General features: G+C 57.9%; 7 protein-coding genes across 7 annotated transcripts; 4 read left to right on the top strand and 3 right to left on the bottom strand.

Annotated features, from left to right (window-relative positions):
• Positions 1-473: 473 nt before the first annotated feature.
• On the bottom strand, positions 474-1,807 carry PLICBS_005086 (uncharacterized protein; the record flags this gene model as incomplete). The annotated part of the gene is made up of 5 exons (XM_018325502.2): positions 474-769; positions 830-1,127; positions 1,193-1,338; positions 1,464-1,517; positions 1,573-1,807. 5 exons carry the CDS (start codon positions 1,805-1,807, stop codon positions 474-476), a joined length of 1,029 nt encoding a protein of 342 aa, XP_018175254.1.
• Positions 1,808-2,334: 527 nt separating this feature from the next.
• On the top strand, positions 2,335-4,341 carry PLICBS_005087 (uncharacterized protein; the record flags this gene model as incomplete). Its single annotated transcript, XM_018325501.2, has 8 exons — positions 2,335-2,481; positions 2,547-2,602; positions 2,657-2,784; positions 2,841-3,231; positions 3,293-3,542; positions 3,601-3,757; positions 3,813-4,059; positions 4,116-4,341. The coding sequence occupies 8 exons, from the start codon at positions 2,335-2,337 to the stop codon at positions 4,339-4,341; spliced, it is 1,602 nt and encodes a 533-aa protein (XP_018175253.2).
• A 2,387-nt stretch (positions 4,342-6,728) lies between these two features.
• On the top strand, positions 6,729-8,818 carry PLICBS_005088 (uncharacterized protein; the record flags this gene model as incomplete). Its single annotated transcript, XM_018325500.2, has 2 exons — positions 6,729-7,093; positions 7,174-8,818. The coding sequence occupies 2 exons, from the start codon at positions 6,729-6,731 to the stop codon at positions 8,816-8,818; spliced, it is 2,010 nt and encodes a 669-aa protein (XP_018175252.2).
• Positions 8,819-9,670: 852 nt separating this feature from the next.
• Positions 9,671-10,564, top strand: PLICBS_005089 (uncharacterized protein; the record flags this gene model as incomplete). The annotated part of the gene is made up of 2 exons (XM_018325499.2): positions 9,671-9,809; positions 9,867-10,564. 2 exons carry the CDS (start codon positions 9,671-9,673, stop codon positions 10,562-10,564), a joined length of 837 nt encoding a protein of 278 aa, XP_018175251.2.
• A 1,843-nt stretch (positions 10,565-12,407) lies between these two features.
• PLICBS_005090 (uncharacterized protein) lies at positions 12,408-13,913 on the top strand (the record flags this gene model as incomplete). The annotated part of the gene is made up of 1 exon (XM_018325498.2): positions 12,408-13,913. The coding sequence occupies one exon, from the start codon at positions 12,408-12,410 to the stop codon at positions 13,911-13,913; it is 1,506 nt and encodes a 501-aa protein (XP_018175250.2).
• A 453-nt stretch (positions 13,914-14,366) lies between these two features.
• Positions 14,367-15,593, bottom strand: PLICBS_005091 (uncharacterized protein; the record flags this gene model as incomplete). Its single annotated transcript, XM_018325497.2, has 1 exon — positions 14,367-15,593. The coding sequence occupies one exon, from the start codon at positions 15,591-15,593 to the stop codon at positions 14,367-14,369; it is 1,227 nt and encodes a 408-aa protein (XP_018175249.2).
• A 708-nt stretch (positions 15,594-16,301) lies between these two features.
• Positions 16,302-17,774, bottom strand: PLICBS_005092 (uncharacterized protein; the record flags this gene model as incomplete). Its single annotated transcript, XM_018325496.2, has 6 exons — positions 16,302-16,388; positions 16,442-16,506; positions 16,581-17,006; positions 17,104-17,279; positions 17,349-17,512; positions 17,568-17,774. 6 exons carry the CDS (start codon positions 17,772-17,774, stop codon positions 16,302-16,304), a joined length of 1,125 nt encoding a protein of 374 aa, XP_018175248.2.
• Positions 17,775-17,902: the final 128 nt, after the last annotated feature.

A 17,902-nucleotide genomic window follows, 5' to 3' on the forward strand; every position in this document is an offset into this window, starting at 1 on the left:
ACAATCAAGAATCTCAGATCGCCGCACGTCAGATTGCAGGTCCCTGCATCGTACGATGCTCAACGAAGCAGCTCAGCGCGGTGAGCGCCAGTGCCCTGCGCGTGAACGCGCCGCCGCCGAACCGCAGCTCCGGTGCCGGCTGCACGGCGTCCACTGTCATTGGCGGCGTTGGTTTCCGGCGGCCCCATGCACTCCGCCCGGACCGAAGTGTGCCACTGGTAACCGCTGGGCCTGGGGAGAGTGGACTGGAGATCAGCCACGCTGGGTAATTCCTCGATACGGTAAGAGGGTTGAGTCAGTTCTCTCCCCTCTGGTTCCCTGGCGGTTGATGCCGTGTCCACACTGCTGATAGCCACTGTTTAATATGTGTTTCTTCACTCCGCCGGACAGAGGGATTGACCCCTTCTCAATCGCGCACCTTCTTGAGGAATTGTTGCTCAAAACTCATTGCATCTATAGATTGTTCTCGCTCTCTAATGCCCGTAGTGAACATCCTTCAACAATGCCGCCGTATCCTCCATGAACTCAAAGCTCGTCGCCAGACCCCGCTGGGGATGGTTGTAGTGGGCAAAGGCGTGCGGACTACCCGCATACCTCTTCATCGTAACTTGATTGCCCGCCTGCTGCAGCATGCGACCATACGCCTCGCCTTCGTCCCGCTCCAGATCAAATTCGGCCGTGACGATATGCGCGGGGGGCAGACCACTAAGGCGCGGAGCCAGCACGGGAGTCATGATCCACTCCTCGTTCAGAATGCGCTCTTGCTCGTCTGTCGCCAAAAGTTAATACAGCTGTCATAGGGAACACTTGCTTCAGCCTATATACTCACCTGCGTCGTCGCCGAGCCAGTACTTGAGGAACCACTGCTCTCGCCCGAGCGGGCCCCATGGCAGGTCGGCAAACAACCGCGCGCTCTCGTACGGGCAATTGTCTGGTGTCAACGCCTTGATCTTTGTGCTGCAATAGCGCATGTCCGTGGCCGGAACAATCATCAAGTGGAGTTTGATGTCGATGTTTTCGTCGCGCGCAAAGTGGGCGAGCACGGCGGACGTGTGGCCACCCGCCGACAAGCCTCCAAACGAGACACTCTTGGGGTCAACGTTGAGCGCGTCGGCGTTCTCAATTGCCTGCGACATGTCAGTGAACAAGAGCTCGACACGCAGGGGGGTGAGTTCCGACTTGCCCACTTTACCGCGTCCCAGCAGTCGTAGATGGCTGTTGGGAAGCGAAACTCTGGGCCCATGCGATAGTCTACGTCAATCACCTTGACATTGGACTTGTTGCACATGTGCCGACACCAGGCTGCCTCTGACTTGAGACCGCCCAAAACCCAGCCGCCTGCGATATGTCAGCGGAATACACTATGTTCATGTTGGTCAAAGGCCACATGCCACCATGGAAATTGAGATGCACGGGAAATGGCCCAGGCCCTTCTGGGGAGTACACTCTAACGGTGATCTCACCCGCTGGTCGCGTCACCGGGATGCGTCTGTCTTCCACATGGAACACCTCTGGGCCTATTGCCCAAGTCAGTGTGAAGAAAACAGGGCGAAATTGGTCAAGGCCACGCACCGGGGTAGGTCGGGTATGAGAAGCTGTACTTGGCTGGGTCTAGCCGATACTCCTCAATTGTGACCTCGTCGGCCCTGACCATCGAGCTCCCATGTTCATTCCAAAGACTTCTCCATTCAGGATCTAAGCCTTGGTATTCATCTTCTGAGACTGCAAGTCTTTTGGTCGCTTTGGAGATGGGTGTCTCTTCCGAGACAGCCACAGGGGCCGCAGCCGTCGTCGTGGTGGTTGACATGGCTGCACGCTGGTAACCTCAATGCAGCGAGACAAGGCTATGGCGTTCGATAAACAACCGCTTCAGTCCGGCCTATGCATGAACAGCCAGATAAAGCATCTTTATCACCAAGCAAAGAGATACTCTTGGCTGCCGATTCCGAACGCCGTCCTCGCCGAGGGCATTCCCCGGCTCGATCACGCCGAGGCCGCTCATTGGCGGCGTTCTCGCGGCCGATCGGGGGCTCCACCAAGGCCGTTTTGCCGGATCGGCCGTCGGACGCCGCCTATGACAGCGCCAATTTTCCACCCCGCGTTATCTCTCGCTCCCCAGACTCCGGGGTTGCAGATGCAGGATCCACGCTTCCCCGGGTGTGTTAAAAGGATGCCCTCGAGCCCTGCGCTGCGTCATGCATCTTGACACGCGTCCTCGTTGGCCCGAAAGAGCGCAGTCTGTTTGTTCACAAGACGCTGTTTGTCCTTTCAACTGAGCAGTGGGGGCTGAACTTGGTGAACTCGATTGCGCGTGCGCGCCGATCAACCTTCAGCATGGAGATTGAGTCCAAGACGGTGCCTGCGGCCGATGCCGCCAGCATGGCTGAGCACGACGCCAAGAACGATACGGAGCAGTTCCGAGGCCTGCGACGCATCCCCGATAAGCTGCCCGCGGTCGCGCTGCTGATTCTCGTCGTCGAGGTGAGTCGTCATTCGATGGAGCGCATTCGTCTCGAGAATCTTTGTCGAGGCTAATAACAATGCAGCTGGGCGAGAGAGCGACTTACTTTGGTCTGTCGGGGCCGTTCCAGAACTACATCAAGTAGGTACACGGTCTTGCATCGTTCGGCATGGATCATGCACTGACAGAGCAAAGCAACCCCTATGCACCGGGGTCCGACCTCCCAGGAGCTCTTGGAAAGGGCCAGGCTGTCGCTACCGCTCTCGGCAACTTCTTCAAGTTCTGGGCATATGCCTCTACAGTCATCGGTGCCATCATTGCTGGTGCGCTCAATCCGCGTCTCGTTCCTTGCCCCAACATCTAGGCTGACAGGACCCAGATCAATACCTCGGCAAGTACAAGGCCATTCTGTGCGCATGCAGCGTCTACATCGTCGGCCTTGTCATCCTCGTCACCACCGCCACACCCTCTGCTATCACGCACGGAGCGGGCCTTGGTGGACTCATCGCAGCCATGGTCACGATTGGCCTGGGCACGGGCGGCATCAAGGCCAACGTAACGCCCATGTGCGCCGAGCAATACCAGAACTCTCATCCAGTCCTCAAGACACTCAAGTCGGGAGAGCAGGTCATCGTCGACCCCGACCTGACGGTGCAGCGGCTGTTCATGTGGTTCTACTGGGTCGTCAATATCGGCGCCTTGTCGCCTCTGATCACCGTCAACGTCGAGAAGCATCACTCTTTCTGGCTTGCATACCTGATACCATTGATGTATGGCAATTTCCTTCAGCTGTCTACTCCGACCATGCGGGCATTGCTAACCGACTCTCAGTATTATCCTGATTTCTGCCAGCGTGTTTGTTTGGGGGCGAAAGAAATACGTCAGAGTGCCACCGATGGGCTCCGCCATCCTCGACGCGTGCCGTACCGTGAGCATTGCGATCAAGGAGAAAGGGTTCTATAATGCTCGTCCTTCAGTGCTCCTGGAGCGAGGGCATGCCGACAAGTATCCTCTCGCAAGGCAGGAGAGGTACACGGACGCATATGTCGGCGATGTTCAGCGTGGCCTGAAGAGCTGCAAGGTACGTGCGCCCGTAGCCTAAACGCTCTCGGGAGTCGGTCGATCCTAACACAAGTTAGATGTTTTTGTTCTTTCCGTTCTACTTCATTTGCTGGAACCAGATGTGGAACAATCTCATCTCCCAGGCCGGCCAGATGGCTCTGCACGGAACGCCAAACGACCTGCTGCAGAATCTGGATCCCATCGCGCTCTGCATCTTCATCCCGTTCCTAGATGGTAGGCTGTTCCCCTTGAACGAAGTGTTGCTTAAACCAGTCGCTGATCTTGCCAGTCATCGTTTATCCCCTGCTGCGCAAGTACAAGATTGACTTTGACCCCGTCACACGTATCTTCATGGGCTTCATGTTTGCGTCCGTCGCCATGGTCTACGCCTGTGTGCTGCAGCATTACATCTACAACTCACCGCCAAAGAGCATCCACGTCTGGATCCAGGCGCCCAGCTACGTCTTGGTGGCGTTCTCCGAGGCGTTTGTCATCATCACAGGCCTCGAGCTTGCCTTCACCCAGGCACCGAAAAAGTATGTGGTCCCGACGTGTTACTCGTTCAGTTTTGTAATCGTACTGACTTTTCTAGCCTGCGGTCCGTCATTTCGGCGTTGTTCTGGCTGACTATCGCGGTGGCGGCCGCCATTTGCATCGCGCTTGGGGCCGTCTCGCAAGACCCCTACCTCGTGTGGATGTACGGCTCCTTGGCCATTGTTGGCTTCGTGGCAGGGTGTCTGTTTTACGTGTGCTTCTTCCCTGGCAGAAGAAAGTGGTCGCCGCGCGAGGAAGTCGTGATTGAGGGGACTTCACAATAGTGAGGCATCGGCAAGAGAGCGTAGTCCAGTTATCAGCTTTTGAATGCAATTATGTAACGTCTTCAACTGCCCAATCGATACCAATGAGGGACCCCAGCGCATCCGCGCTTCGCACACATGTCCAGAGGGCGGTACGCCACCTTTCATAAGCGAGGTGCATGGGGGCCTCTTCCCACTCTGTACATGTACTCGTAGCTGTAGTGCTGTACATGGAGTTGTGGGGTCCTTCGGGGGCCGCCGAACGTGGCAGCTCGCCAAGCGTCTTGGCTTCGATTGGCGTGAGAATGCCGTTGCCAAGCCAGATTGCTGCATCTACATGTTCTCTGGTGTGTGACATCAGGCACGTCAGAGACAATTTGCTGTCAGACATACATACCGATGCCCGAGACGCAGGTCAAAACATGAAGATCGTCGCAACTCAATGGCCGCAAACTTTGGCAGGCTCCATGTTCGCCTGCAACCGAGTGAACGTTTCAGTAAAAGAGGGGCTTTACGTAGCAACAATCCGGCTCGCCTGCACGAGGCCCAACGGGAGACGGGTCAACCCTACCGAGGGATCTACATGGCCCTCAACAAGGCATGTCCGGCTTTGAACGAATGATCCAAACGCACACGCCGACACCGACCGTTCGGTTCTGCCTGCCGGAACCGAAGCGATGTATTTGGACGAAACAACCGAGGCACCACGCCACCGTGGGATCTTTGACACTTGCCTCGCCCTGCATTCGATGGTCCGCCAGCCACATTACCCAACGCTCGCCTCCCATTGAACCAAATTCGGGTCCTCGCCCGCTGGCATCAGACGACCATGGAGACGGCGATGGGTCCCTTTGCGAATCCATGAACCTTGCAGGGGGAACAATTTTCACGACTTGTGCGGGACTTCTCGGCGCGGCTGAAGTGCTAACTCTCAAGCCACCTAGTCTTGTGAGGGGAAAAGATGCCGACGATCCCATCTTATCAATCGTTTGCTTGGGGGGGCCGGCTGATTGATAAGATGGAGATTGATAACCCCTGCCGGCAATGGGCCCACCGCACATCCGAGAACAGCCGACGGCACACAATATTTTGCCTAAAGTTTGACATCTCAGGCAAAGATCTATGGGCATTCACACTTTTGAAAGATGAGATTCCATGCTGAATATTTCAGGAAATGATCAAGCCCAGGTGCGCAACGAATTCGCAACGTAGAAACATGGACGTAGCGACTTCGTGGTATGGAGCACACGTGCATGGTTGAGACACAGCGACAACCGACGGGGCCCCAGTGGCCACTGGCCATGGACACCTGAACGTGGCGGGGAATTATGAGTCAAGACCGGAGTAAAGGGTTTTCCTGGCCACGGCCCTTACCAATTAGAGGTCACAAAATGTCCATCAGGCTCGAGGGCAACGACCTTCCGAAAACGAGGGTCGAAACATCCTGTGGATGGTGGGGACATGAATGGCCCCATCAAACGACCACTTGGCCAGCAATACGGATTGCTCCGAGAAAGGAGTGTCGTCTTGTTGGCGGTGTGCCTCGACCTCGCAGGCTTCAAGTCCTCGGCATCTCGATATGTGAACCTCTCACTGTCTGACCTGCTGTCAAATAATTGAGTTCGTGATGACACTGCCCAGAAGACGTGAGTCTTGGATCTTTCCTCGGCGATAGGGCCGCAAACGCTGGCTACGACAGCGGGCGGATCTGCCAATCTTCTTCGGCAATGCGCCCGAACTCCTCTCCACTCTCCCCGTCTGTGCTGTCGCCCCGTCGTGTAAATCACTCGTCACATGTGTGTTGCCACCCAACTAGACGCAAAACAGGGTACGACGACGAGGAGTCGGCCGCATGGCTATACTCAATCTGGGGTTAGATCGTTCGACTTCTCAATTCAAGGCTGTTTTCAAGTCTAAACCTCTGGCAGCTGAAGTCCCTGGGTGGAGTATGTGGCATCGAGACCACGGCAGGCACGCCAAACGGGCCAGACAAATGCCGTGGCTTCTTGTGTGGCTTATCCAGGATTTGCAACGCTTCTTCTCCTGGCCGTCTGTTGGGCTGGATATTCTGGATGTCGGGTGTGGGCGGACATCGACGTGGGGATATAAAGTCGTAGCGGCGGACCGCGAGACGTCAATACAAGTGCCAAGAACCGCACAGCTTCTTCAACACACTGCCTGCTCCATTATCCAACAAGACATTTTGGCACTTCAAGAGCCCAGGTGCCATGAGGTCGCACGCTCGCCATGGCCTCGCCTTGGCCATCACATGCCTGTGGGCCTGCCCACTGGCTTTGGCAGAAGCCGATCGACTAGAAGGTTACGGTGCCAACAACTATGAGCCCCTGTGCGCATACGTCTGCCATACTGCAGTGCCATCTACGGTTGAATGCCCCGAGTTCGCCAACATGACCGCCGAGGAGCGGGCCGAGGCGTATCCCGGACCAGCATGCCTCGCCGCCGACGAGTCCTACCTCACATCCATCGCTTGGTGCATCAACAACCGTTGCAAAGATGGAACTATGCCCTCGGCAATCCAGGACTTTTGGGAAACGAAGTTGATCTATGGCCAAGATGAGCCAGGGGTCGTTCTAAAATATGCAACGTACTACGAAGCACTGAGTCGGGTCAATACCACAATTCCACCTCTTCCAAAATCGCTCAACGAGACAACACTCAACCGCACGATATCCGTCACGGATGACGAATACCTCGGGTATCTTAATGCTGCTCTCTCCTACCAAGATACCGCATTGGCCGGATCTCATGGGATGTAAGTTGCGCCTGTGTCTCACTTCGTGTGTCTCTATTGATCGGGACACATTGCTGACGGTCGCTGACTCGCTCATCTAGGTTCCTCGTCCTGTTCTCGGGTATTGCTGTCCCCATCGGCCTAACGGCCATCAGCATTCTCCCTTGGCCAGCCAAATGGGCCAGCACCTTCAACGCGTACTTCGTCGATCCTCCAGTCTTTGGACGATACCATAGTGTGCCAGTTCTGAAGCTGGCAATGATTCCAACTCGCGGGCAAGCTACTTTTATCATTTACATCATCTTCGTCAACGTCCTCGCCAACTGCCTGGGCTTCCACCTCCGAACGCCGAATGCATGGTTCCCTGATCAGTTGATCGAAATCACACGCTACATTGCAAACCGAGCCGGAGCTCTGTCTTTCGCGAACCTTCCGCTAGTATTCCTGTACGGAGGGCGAAATAACCCTCTTCTGTGGCTGACCAACTGGTCGTACGCCACTTACCTCCTTGCGCATCGGTGGATTGCGACTATCGTGGCCCTGCAGGTCGCATTGCACTCGGCAATGTGGCTCCAGATCATGGTGAAGCAAGAATCGTATGGCGAGGCTCTTGAACAGCCATATTGGAGATGGGGCATCGTTGGAACGATGGCCATGTGCCTCTTCATTCCGTTCTCGATTCTCCCCATCCGCAGGAGGTGGTATGAGATCTTCCTCGTCGGCCATATCGTGCTTGCCATCTTGGCTATTGTCGGGTCTTACTGGCATGTTGTTCATCTCTATAAGCACCAAAGCGGCTTCGACCTCTTCATCTACAGCACCATGGGAATATGGGGCTTCGACAGACTCATGCGCATTGCCAGAGCGACGAAGAACGGGATCAAAAGAGCATACATCAGCAAGGTGGACGACGAGTACATTCGGGTCGACATCCCCGGTGTTGAGGGGCACGGTTACTGCTTCGCGTACTTTCCGACGTTATCGTGGCGACCGTGGGAGAACCATCCTTTCTCCATCATCAACTACACCCGGGATCAGTTGGACGAGTCCGGCTCATCTTCTCCAGGCTCTCGCTCAGGCACGGAGTCGCCGTCGTCACCAAGCACTGCTGTGCTTCAATCCGCGTTTGAGAAGTCCCCGACCGTGAGGACGACGAAACCCAGTCACATTGCTACCCGCAATCGCCGAGATGGTGGCATCTCAATGTTCATGCGTGTTCAGAACGGCATGACGAAAAGACTTGCACGAATGGCTGGTGTGACTTCGGGTATACCGGTCCTCGTCGAAGGCAGCTACGGCCACGAGGGCAACACATTGTTGCAGGGACACGACAGCAAGTTCGCGCCGACCCTGAGGTACCCGAACACACTGTGCATCGCTGGTGGCGCCGGCATATCCGCTGTAATGCCGGCGCTGGGCCAATGCCTGAGCATATACGGCATGAAGGGGTCTACGAAGTTGTACTGGGGACTCCGAAGTAGAGAGCTGGTGAGTGCTGTTGAGAGCAGCATTGTCGGCCCAGACGGCGACAGGGCCAATTGGGGCGAGATTGAGACGCACATCTCGGTCGGCTCCAGGCTCAATGTGCGGCAAATACTGGAGGAAGAGCTGGAGCAAGTGTCTTCCGGAACCACGGTCATCGTGTGTGGCCCTCTGGCGATGTGTGACGAGGTGCGGTACACTGTCGCTGCACTGGCTCGCCATGGGAAAGTTGTGCGACTCGTGGAGGAGAGCCTTCCGTGGTAGACTGTCAGATATGGGTGAAGGGAAAGAAAAGCATTGTATTTAGCGATATTCGACAGCGAAAACGGGCGTGCAATCGAACGAGACCATGTTGACTTTATTACTTGCTAGGTCTATTGTTCAAGTCGCGAAACCCTGCTGTCAACGAATGAATTTGAGCTTTCAGTGTTGCCCGAGACAGTCTCAATCTTCACCCGCCTGGCGTCAAAGAGTGCATGTACTCGCCACCCCTATACTGTCCCCGGGCCTGGAGGACAACGTTCTTGTTGGATTGGAGAACGATCTGATCTTGGCCAAGTCCAATTTCGCCTACCATGACGATAGGATGATCATGAAAGCCGTGTGTTTACAAGTGTCCAGGCGCTGGACATTGGCCGCATACGCCCTGTATGCCTGACGCGGGGAAAGCCAGCCGACAGGTCCCCAGTTCCACCTCAGCTTCCCCTCGATTTCCTCCCCTGAACGTGGAGAAGCGAATGGTCACACGCAGACGCCAAGCTTCAGATTATAATTGTTTTGCGTCATTGTTCAAACCACGGTCGTAGTCAATGTCTTGTCCAGTCACTATTCACCTGTGAAGAGAAAACGTGGGGCAGATGTGCAAATCACCGGGGCAAAACATGGCGCATGAGAACATGATCGTCCTGACGCGACCATGAAATCACCGTATCCCAACAATCGTAGCTGTGCCAACAAAAAGAGCCGTATGATGCGCGACCGCGAAGCAGAAAACATGGCAATTCCACATGTGTCGTGGATAGAAGATCTCGCACGATTGACACCTGGTCTCTGGCCCGCAGGATTGAGACCTGTTACAACGAATTCGCATAACACCGATAGAGCGCCATCGCAAAAATGACAAAAGGACAGCCCGAAGTAGGCAACAAGCGGTTCGCCGACTTCGACTTGGCGGGCAAGACGTTCATTGTCACGGGCGGTGCTCGCGGCCTTGGTCTAGCGCTGGCTGAAGCCCTCGTTGAAGCGGGTGGCAGAGGTACGATACGCCAGGCCGCTGAAGCGTCGAACGGCAAGCTCACAAGATCCCGTCTAGTATACTGTCTAGACCGCGCTGAGCACCCCGACGAGGAGTGGGACGCGGCACAAGACCGCGTTGTGCCAGAATGGGGCGGCAAGCTCGTCTACCGGCAACAGGACGTGCTTGACACTCAGCACCTGCGGAAGACGATTGAATCAATCGCCGACGAGCACCAGAGCCTGCACGGGGTCATCGCGGCGGCGGGCATCCTGCAAATCACACCCGCCATCGAATACACATCCGACGACGCGGCCAAGATGCTCGCCACCAATTTCACCGCCGTGCTAGAGACGGCCTCGGCGGCCGCGGAGATGATGTTCAAGTACAAGTGCCGCGGGAGCATCTGCTTGATCGCGAGCATGTCCGGCATCATCGCCAACAAGGGCATGTTGTCGCCCGTGTACAACTCCTCCAAGGCGGCCCTCATCCAGCTGACGCGTAATCTCGCCATGGAGTGGAGCCACGAGCGGGATGACGGCGGCCCTGGGATCCGCGTCAACTCCATCAGCCCGGGCCACATCCGCACGCCCATGGTGGAGCAGACATTTGCGGAGGAGCCGGGGCTCGAGGACCTCTGGAAGAAGGAGAACATGATGGGCCGGCTGGCCAAGACGGAGGAGTTTAAGGGCGCGGCGTTGTTTCTGCTGAGCAATGCGAGTAGCTTCATGACGGGCAGCAACCTGGTGATGGACGGCGGACACACGGCGTGGTGAGCGTTGCTTTTGTTGACATGGCGAGAGACAACTTGAGTCATCGCATGTATGAAGTAGGCACAGCGCATAGAGTTTGCAGTTTCTCGCGATAATCATGCCGGGCAGGGACATCCATCCGCAAGTATCGCAGGCGACCCGCGGGCTGCGCATCGCTTCGAATACGGCCGTCGTCGGCCCTGCCCTCGAGCAATCAGCAACCAAGCCCAGGAAGAGATAGCTCCCTGCTGCGCAGTATGGTGCGAGGTGAAGCTGACGAGGTTGATCTTGGCGTCGGTATCGAGTTCAAAGTCCGTCTTGGCCCTACCAGAAATCTCGTGTGTCGCAGCTACGTGGGATGGTGAACCCTCTCCAGCGTCATGTCGTGACCCACCGATGGTGTCGGAAGATGCCGCACAGTCACAATCGACCCTGCTTGGCGGCGTAAGGCGACAGGCTCAACCAAGAAAACTCGGGCAACAAGACGGTCGGTTCGTGTCGGCAATCGCGCATCGCAAGCGAGCATGTTTGGAGTTTGGCTCGTGTTTGCCCTGGAATCATTTCGCTTCGTCGCTGTTGACGATACTCGGGATCGGCCCACGGCTGTCGACAAAGTGGCGCCAGGGATGGATTGGGATGGGCAACGTTCGGCCCGTTGGCGCGCCATGGCGGCAGCCAGTGCCGTCACTGGGAAAACGGTGGCGGGATCACAAAGACCCTTCCTTTGTGTCCCTGCCTCCTGCCTATGGTCAGAGCCGGGCACAGGCCACGTCGTCGACCCCATGGTCGCCAATGGAGATCGTCGTGAACATAGCCTGTGATCAGAGCTTGAAGATCAGCCTCGAATGTCTGTACGGGTTAACGCAATTCGTACATAATAATTCGGTTCGCATTTCGGTCATCTGCGACCTCCAAGCCGTCAACCAGACGGACCCCGACGTGGCATCCCAGAAAACCCCCCGTCTGGACCCAGAGCGAACCCACCGGCACCGACCAAAATTAGCAGAGTTTCATCGGTCTTTCGGACTGTCCACCATGGGACATGGCGGACTCTGACTGTACCGTCTGCAGCTTGGCCCCCGTTCTGCGCACCTGGAGCCGCCATTATCAAGGGGGCGGAACGTCAAGTGGCCTGCCCAGTGGGCTCGCGTAAAACGCCACACGCGCTCCTTTACGGGGTCGCCGAGTCACCCGCCTCGCAGCCTGGTAGGGCGCTCGGCACTGCGTTCCGTGCCATGGCCCGCGCTGCTCTGCCAGGGGGCGCCCCAAAACCGGGCGTTCGGCGCCAGGCCCGGGTCTCGCGCTGACCAGGGCTCTGGGGATCTTCCAGCAAAGGTCCTGCGCAGCTTGAGGGATAAACGGCAAGGGCAGGCCGAGAAAGGCGAGTTTGGGCCGATACGACGCTGGTGGCCCTTTCCTGGGACGTAAGCTGTTCCCGGAATGTCATTGTCGTGTCCTTCTTCGTGGGTGTCTCTTTCTCGCTGCTTACCCTCGACGGCTCCGCGACACGGACACCACCACCCAGGGCGTGACAGAACCAGACTGACGTCGACGCGCGCCGAGGACTCTCTTCTATTTTGGTTCGTTAAAAAGTTAATGTGCGTGTCGCTATCGGCCGCGGAAAATCTCTGTTCAGGTTTGCTCGTCACTCACCGCTGGGTTCGGCATCATCACCAAGGCTCCCGGCTGGATAAAACCTCTTCGTTCGAGCGGACTGGAACTCAAACCGCAACCGCCTCGCTGCAGCACGGCCATGTTCACGACGACGACGAGGGCGCAGCCGATGCAGTTATAATAACATTCCCCCCCTTTCAGCCCTACGTACCGTCCATTTTGCTGTCAAAGCATATTACATCCCCATCACACCATGCAGCGTGCACTGCCCGGTGCGGAGGCGGGGACACCCGCCCTCGACGATACGGCCATTGAGGCAGTGCTCGACAACCCTGACGGCAGCCAAGGCCAAGGCGGCCGCCCCCAGAGCTCAGCGGCTTCCGTTACCATCAACGGCGCGGCGGCCCGTTCCTGCCCCAGCGGTGGCGGTGACGGCGATGGTGACGCCGAGGGGCGGCGGCTCGTGACGAGACTTGTCAGGGACAAACATGGCCGGTTCGACTTTGTGCGTGGCTCGCGCCTCGTCAACAACCTGCCCTTCATCGTGGGTTTCATGGAGCTCGGTAACGCGGGAGACTTTGCCGCCAACGTATGGAACGATGTCCCGGTGCCAATCTACGCCATCGTCTTCATGGCTATCGGCGGTGTCGTCGCCGGGGTCCTGAGCGTCTTCGCTTTCCGCGATGCCTTTGTGTCGTGCCGCAACGTCTTGTTCCTGCGCCTCCAGCGGCGAGAGATCGAGGCCGAGCGGCAACGTCGTGTCGAATCTGGTGAGCCCCTCCTCGACATCAACGTCTACAGGGCCGTCACGTTCCGCGAGTTCGGCAGCGAGACCATCGCCCGTTGGTTCATGGACATCCTCCTGGGCTTCGGCGCCGTTCTCATCTGCATCGGCACCTTCATGGCCATCGGCGGCGCCAACTACAACGTCTGGTTCGCCAGTAACCTGCTCTCCGGGTACATCGGCAACGCACCCATCGCCTTCTACGGTCTCGTCAACTCGGGCTGGTGCTGGTACATCTTTTCCAAGGCCCAGCACCACATCGAGGCCACCGCCGCGCCCCTCAAGGGCTCTCGAGCCGCCGCTCTCATCAAGAGGCGCAGCCGTAACGTGCAGACCTTTTGCCTGATCAACGGCACGGCGACGATACTGGGTGGTGTGGGCTCGATGATCACAGCCACCCGCTGGTGGGGATACGTGATCCTCATCCCTGTCATCATGTCATCCGTCTTCTGCAACGTCTGGTGGCGTCGCCGCGTCGGTTACACGCGCGCGTGGGCGAAGCCGGCGACGTTTCCGGCCCTGGTTCCCGGCGAGCTCGTGGCGAACCTCGAGTTTGCAGCCCGCGCGGAGGTGACCATCCGCGAGAACCTGGATAACCCTCTAGAGCAGTTTGTCGCCGACTCGACCTCCCTGCCCGATGTCCTGGCTTTCCTCGAGCGGTACGATCTGTTCGACGACTTTTGCCTCCGCGTCATCTCCTCTGTTCCCGAGGCATGCAGCGCTCTGGGTGGGTCCCAGTCGACATGTAACGAGCTCAACATCGGCGTCGGCGAGATCCTGGCGTCGGACAAGTCGCTCCACGCCCAACTGCTTGACGCGGCCCAGGGCTGCATGCGAGAGCTGGGGGCAGAACACTTTCGCAACTGCGAGCGTTACACTGCAGAGCTGCTGGGCACGTACTACCTCATTGCTGGCAATGTGGATTTCGACGGCATCGAAGACGCGGGTGGGGCGACCGAGTCGAGCGAGAAGTAATACTTTTGTTGGGAGGCGGTCCTTCATGTTGCATGGTCTGCAAAGTTTGCGGCTCTGTTATGGCGAGAGCATAGAAAGTAGCATCAACATCGTGGAGCGATTACAACGGGCGAAGATGTGTGATGGATAATTCTGCAGGTGTTACAGGCGTAATTGATCTATCTACAAAGTATCTGCTCGGAAAATCACGCAAAATGAGGCACGACTGTTGAAACAAACACTGAGATTGTGATTCGAGTGCTGAGTGAGGTATCTAGCTAATACATGATTCTATCCATACACGTCGTTGAGGTTTTCCGTTCCAATACACGCTCCATGTCGCTAATTACATGATGTTCTGTGATCCATGAGTCTTCATGTTGTCATCCTTACCTTTTTGCCCTTTCTTATATTGATCCCATTCCAAACACCCGGTATTGTCTTCCGTCAGTCGACGTCCAGTCCATAGCCCCCTTACTCGGGCGGCGGCCCGTTCATCAGCCTGGCCATCATGTCCGCCATGTCCTGCGCACCGTTGTCCGAGAAGAAGATCTTGCTGTTATTCCACGTCTCGTGCGCCGACTCGCTCGACCGCGCAAACATCTTTTCGTCAAACTCCGCCATGAGCGGTAGCAGCGCCTCCTGGAACTTGCCAGGGCGGTTGTCATTGCCGCACTGCTTCCACGCCTCGGCGATGGCAGCGGCGATGTCGAGAGAGTCCCACAGCGCGAGGTTGACGCCCTCGCCCGCCCAGGGCATCATGAGGTGCGCCGCGTCGCCGATGAGCGCCACTCCGGGCTGCGCCTCCCACTTGTGGTCCAGAGGCAGCATGTACATGGGCTTCAAGGGCGGGATCTTGCCCTTTGCTTCGCCCTCCTCGCGGCACGCCGTCTCGAGCAGCGCCTTTGTCCGCCTGTCCCAAGTGCCGAATAGCTTGTCGTCGCTGGTCATCAGGTCCTCGAATTGCTGCGGCGTGAGGCCCGTGGTCCTGTCCTGGATGGCGTGCTCGTCGTCGCCGCTGACAATGACGTACAGCCAGATGGAGTCTCGGACGCTGCGATGGGTGAACAGGCCGTTGCGGTTCGCGAGGATGGCGCAGGATCCTCTTCCTACCAGGGAGGATAAGTCGGGGTGTCGTTTGGTCGCCTCGAGGATCTGCATCGTGGCAATGCTGACGCCGCCGTACTGCGGCTTCACGTCCGTCAGCAGCGGGCGGACCTTGGACCACGCGCCGTCTGCGCCGATGACAAAATCGTGCTCAAATGTGCCGTTGTCGCCAAAGTCGAGTGCAATCCGCCCTGCGGCGGTTCGCGTTGCAGACAGCAGCTTGTGTCGCCACCGGATACTCTCCTGCGGCGCCGCTGAAAGCAACAGGTCGGTGAGCAAGCTGCGCGCAATCTCCGGGCGGTACTCCTGCCCGCCGTCATCCTGGTGCGTGACCTCGGCATTCTCGTTCATGACGAGCATGCTCTCGGCGCAGTCGGCCGTCAGCGGGAGGAACTGGTCCCAGAGGCCGCACGCGCGGATGGCGGCGATGCCAGACTCCTCGTGCAGGTCGAGCATACCCGAGGGTGTCGAAGCCGCGTCCTGGCAGGGGCGCTCGCGCAGCTCGTAGATGGTGAAGGGGATGCCCTGTTTGTGCAGCAGCACGCCGAGACACAGGCCGGATGGGCCGCCGCCGACGATGGCGATGCTGGCCATCTTGTGCGACGCTCTCGACGCTGGTTTAAAATTAAGGTTAAAATTGACGGTTCGTCTTGAGGGACTGAGGATTTGGTGGCTGAATGTCGTCGAGGTGACACAGGCCGTTGCTGGGTGGTACGGTCAAGTCGGGCGGCAGCAGCATCGACGGCATTCCTCGATCGCATCTTTATACTAGGTGACGCTGTCATCAGCCCCCGAACCACCTCACTCGGCACCGGCGATCGTCTACGGTCCCGGGCTGCTCACCTGGTCCGCCTACCCGGCAATGCCCCTAAAAGCACCCGGCAGTCTCCATTACTACCACCCAGGACGGCGTGCCAGGCTACCGTAGCAAGAACGAGCCCGTCTCAAGCGGCGGCCACGCTAGGCATCCAGTGGCGCCCCCGACTCGGTCCCGACATGCTTCTGCAGCGGGACGGGCCTGGGTGCAGATTTTACCCAAACTGGCAACGTCCGGCACGGCCGACCCGTCCCGGAATCTGGTGACACGGGAAAGCGCCCGAGACACAGGGAGCTGTGCCCTGGGGCAGGGGGCTCGGGCTACATGCTCTCATGCTCGTAAAGGTTCTTTTGTACGGGGTACTCTGCAAGAAAGATCCAGCTACGCTTGCTCCCAGCTCATTCCGCATCAATCATGCCCTCGCCTGTACGGCCTCTCCTAAAGCCCGCCGACTGCTGTCGCGACTCGCTCCATGCACGGCGTCTTCATTGGACGTAGGACGCCTCCACCAGGAAGCCGATCGTGAGCTTCACGTGGCGGTGGACGGCAGACCAATCAATCTTCTCGAGAGACTAATATCGTCAGCGCGGGTACACGATCCCGGGGGTGCGTAAGCCAGACTCACGTCACGAGAGGAATGGATGTTGGGGTTCATGGCATCGAACGTGTCCTCGCCAACAAAAGCCGACGCTACGACCGGTCAGCAAACAAGAACCTCTAGCAACGCTCTCGCTCTCCCAGCCCTGGAGGCTGCATAAACTTACGGAAGCCGTTGGAGCGGCCGCTCGCGTGGTCGGAGCAGCCGTATCCGCACTGCGACGTCGACGGCTCGACGCCCGTGTACTGCTTGACAATCTTGCGCACGTACGCCGTAAGCGACGCGTCCACGTTGTCGGTGAAGACGGCGGGCTTCTTGTTCGGGGAGTAGCCCGTCATGTCCTGGTTGAGGAAGGCCGTGACCTTCTTGCCGGTCTGCTTGTAGTTGGCGTACACCTCCTTGGAGCCCAGAAGGCCGCCCTCCTCGCCCGCGTACCAGTGGAACTCGAGCGTGTTCTTGGGCTTCAAGCCGCTGCTGGCGACGACGCGCAGCGCCTCGAGGACCGTCACCGAGCCGGAGCCGTTGTCGTCGGCGCCGGGGGAGCGCGCGCTGGACGACCCGCCCGTCGAGTCCATGTGCGCGCCGACAATGACTGCATACGCCCAGCCGGTTAGCAGCTGTCACACCTTGGTATAGTAATATCTGACGCCTCGTGGTAAGCTGGAGAGGTGTGGCGTCGAGTCACGTACCGAGGTTGGACGACTCGCCGGGGAGCTGAGCGATGACAGAGGGCTGGTTGAAGCGGGTGTGTTTGAACTGCTTCACGGTAATAGCGGAATTGGCCGCGGCAGTCTTCTTGACCTGTTCGAACAGCCAGTTTGATGCCTGCAGACCCGTCTGGGACTGGTAGTGGCGAGTGTGGAACCTTCAAGTCGTCAGTCACAAATTCACGAAGCCCTCATATGATATCGGTCGCTTTCTGGAGAGTACTCACTCAGTCAAGGTCTTCAGCCAGCTCTGAGGCCCATTCGTGTTGGACTGCGAAATGAGCTTGTTGGCCTCGTCGACATGCTGCGGTCCGTCCGGGTACGTCGCGGCAATGTTGGCCACTGACGTCGATGCCGTCTGCCCAGACAGGATCGCGAGGACTTCCTTGTCCTGGCAAAATGTCAGCCCCTGGCAATCTCAAATGCTCGGCGCACATATCACTTACCTCGATGTCTGTGATGTCGACAAAGTTGATGTTCTTTGAGATGAACTTGTTCCAAAAGTCCTTCTCGTCGACCCACTGGCCCGGGTCCTTCTCCGACGTCTTGACCAGCCGGAGGGAGGTTCGGCCAGCCGGAACGCTCTCCGCCGGAGCGGCAAGGGCGAGCGGGCAGCTCGCCGCCAAGATGGCAAGGGCAGCGTTGACGTGCATGATGAAGATGGTTCAACACTCTGACTTTGGGGGGCTGTCCAGGGAGGCTCTTCGAGAAGCCTCTCTCCTCGCAACGGGGGAGACTGCTCAGTCTTATACTGCTCCAAGCTTATCATCACAGCAGCCAC

Source organism: Purpureocillium lilacinum (assembly GCF_023168085.1).
Source record: "Purpureocillium lilacinum CBS 284.36 DNA, scaffold_3, whole genome shotgun sequence".
Lineage (NCBI taxonomy): Eukaryota > Fungi > Ascomycota > Sordariomycetes > Hypocreales > Ophiocordycipitaceae > Purpureocillium > Purpureocillium lilacinum.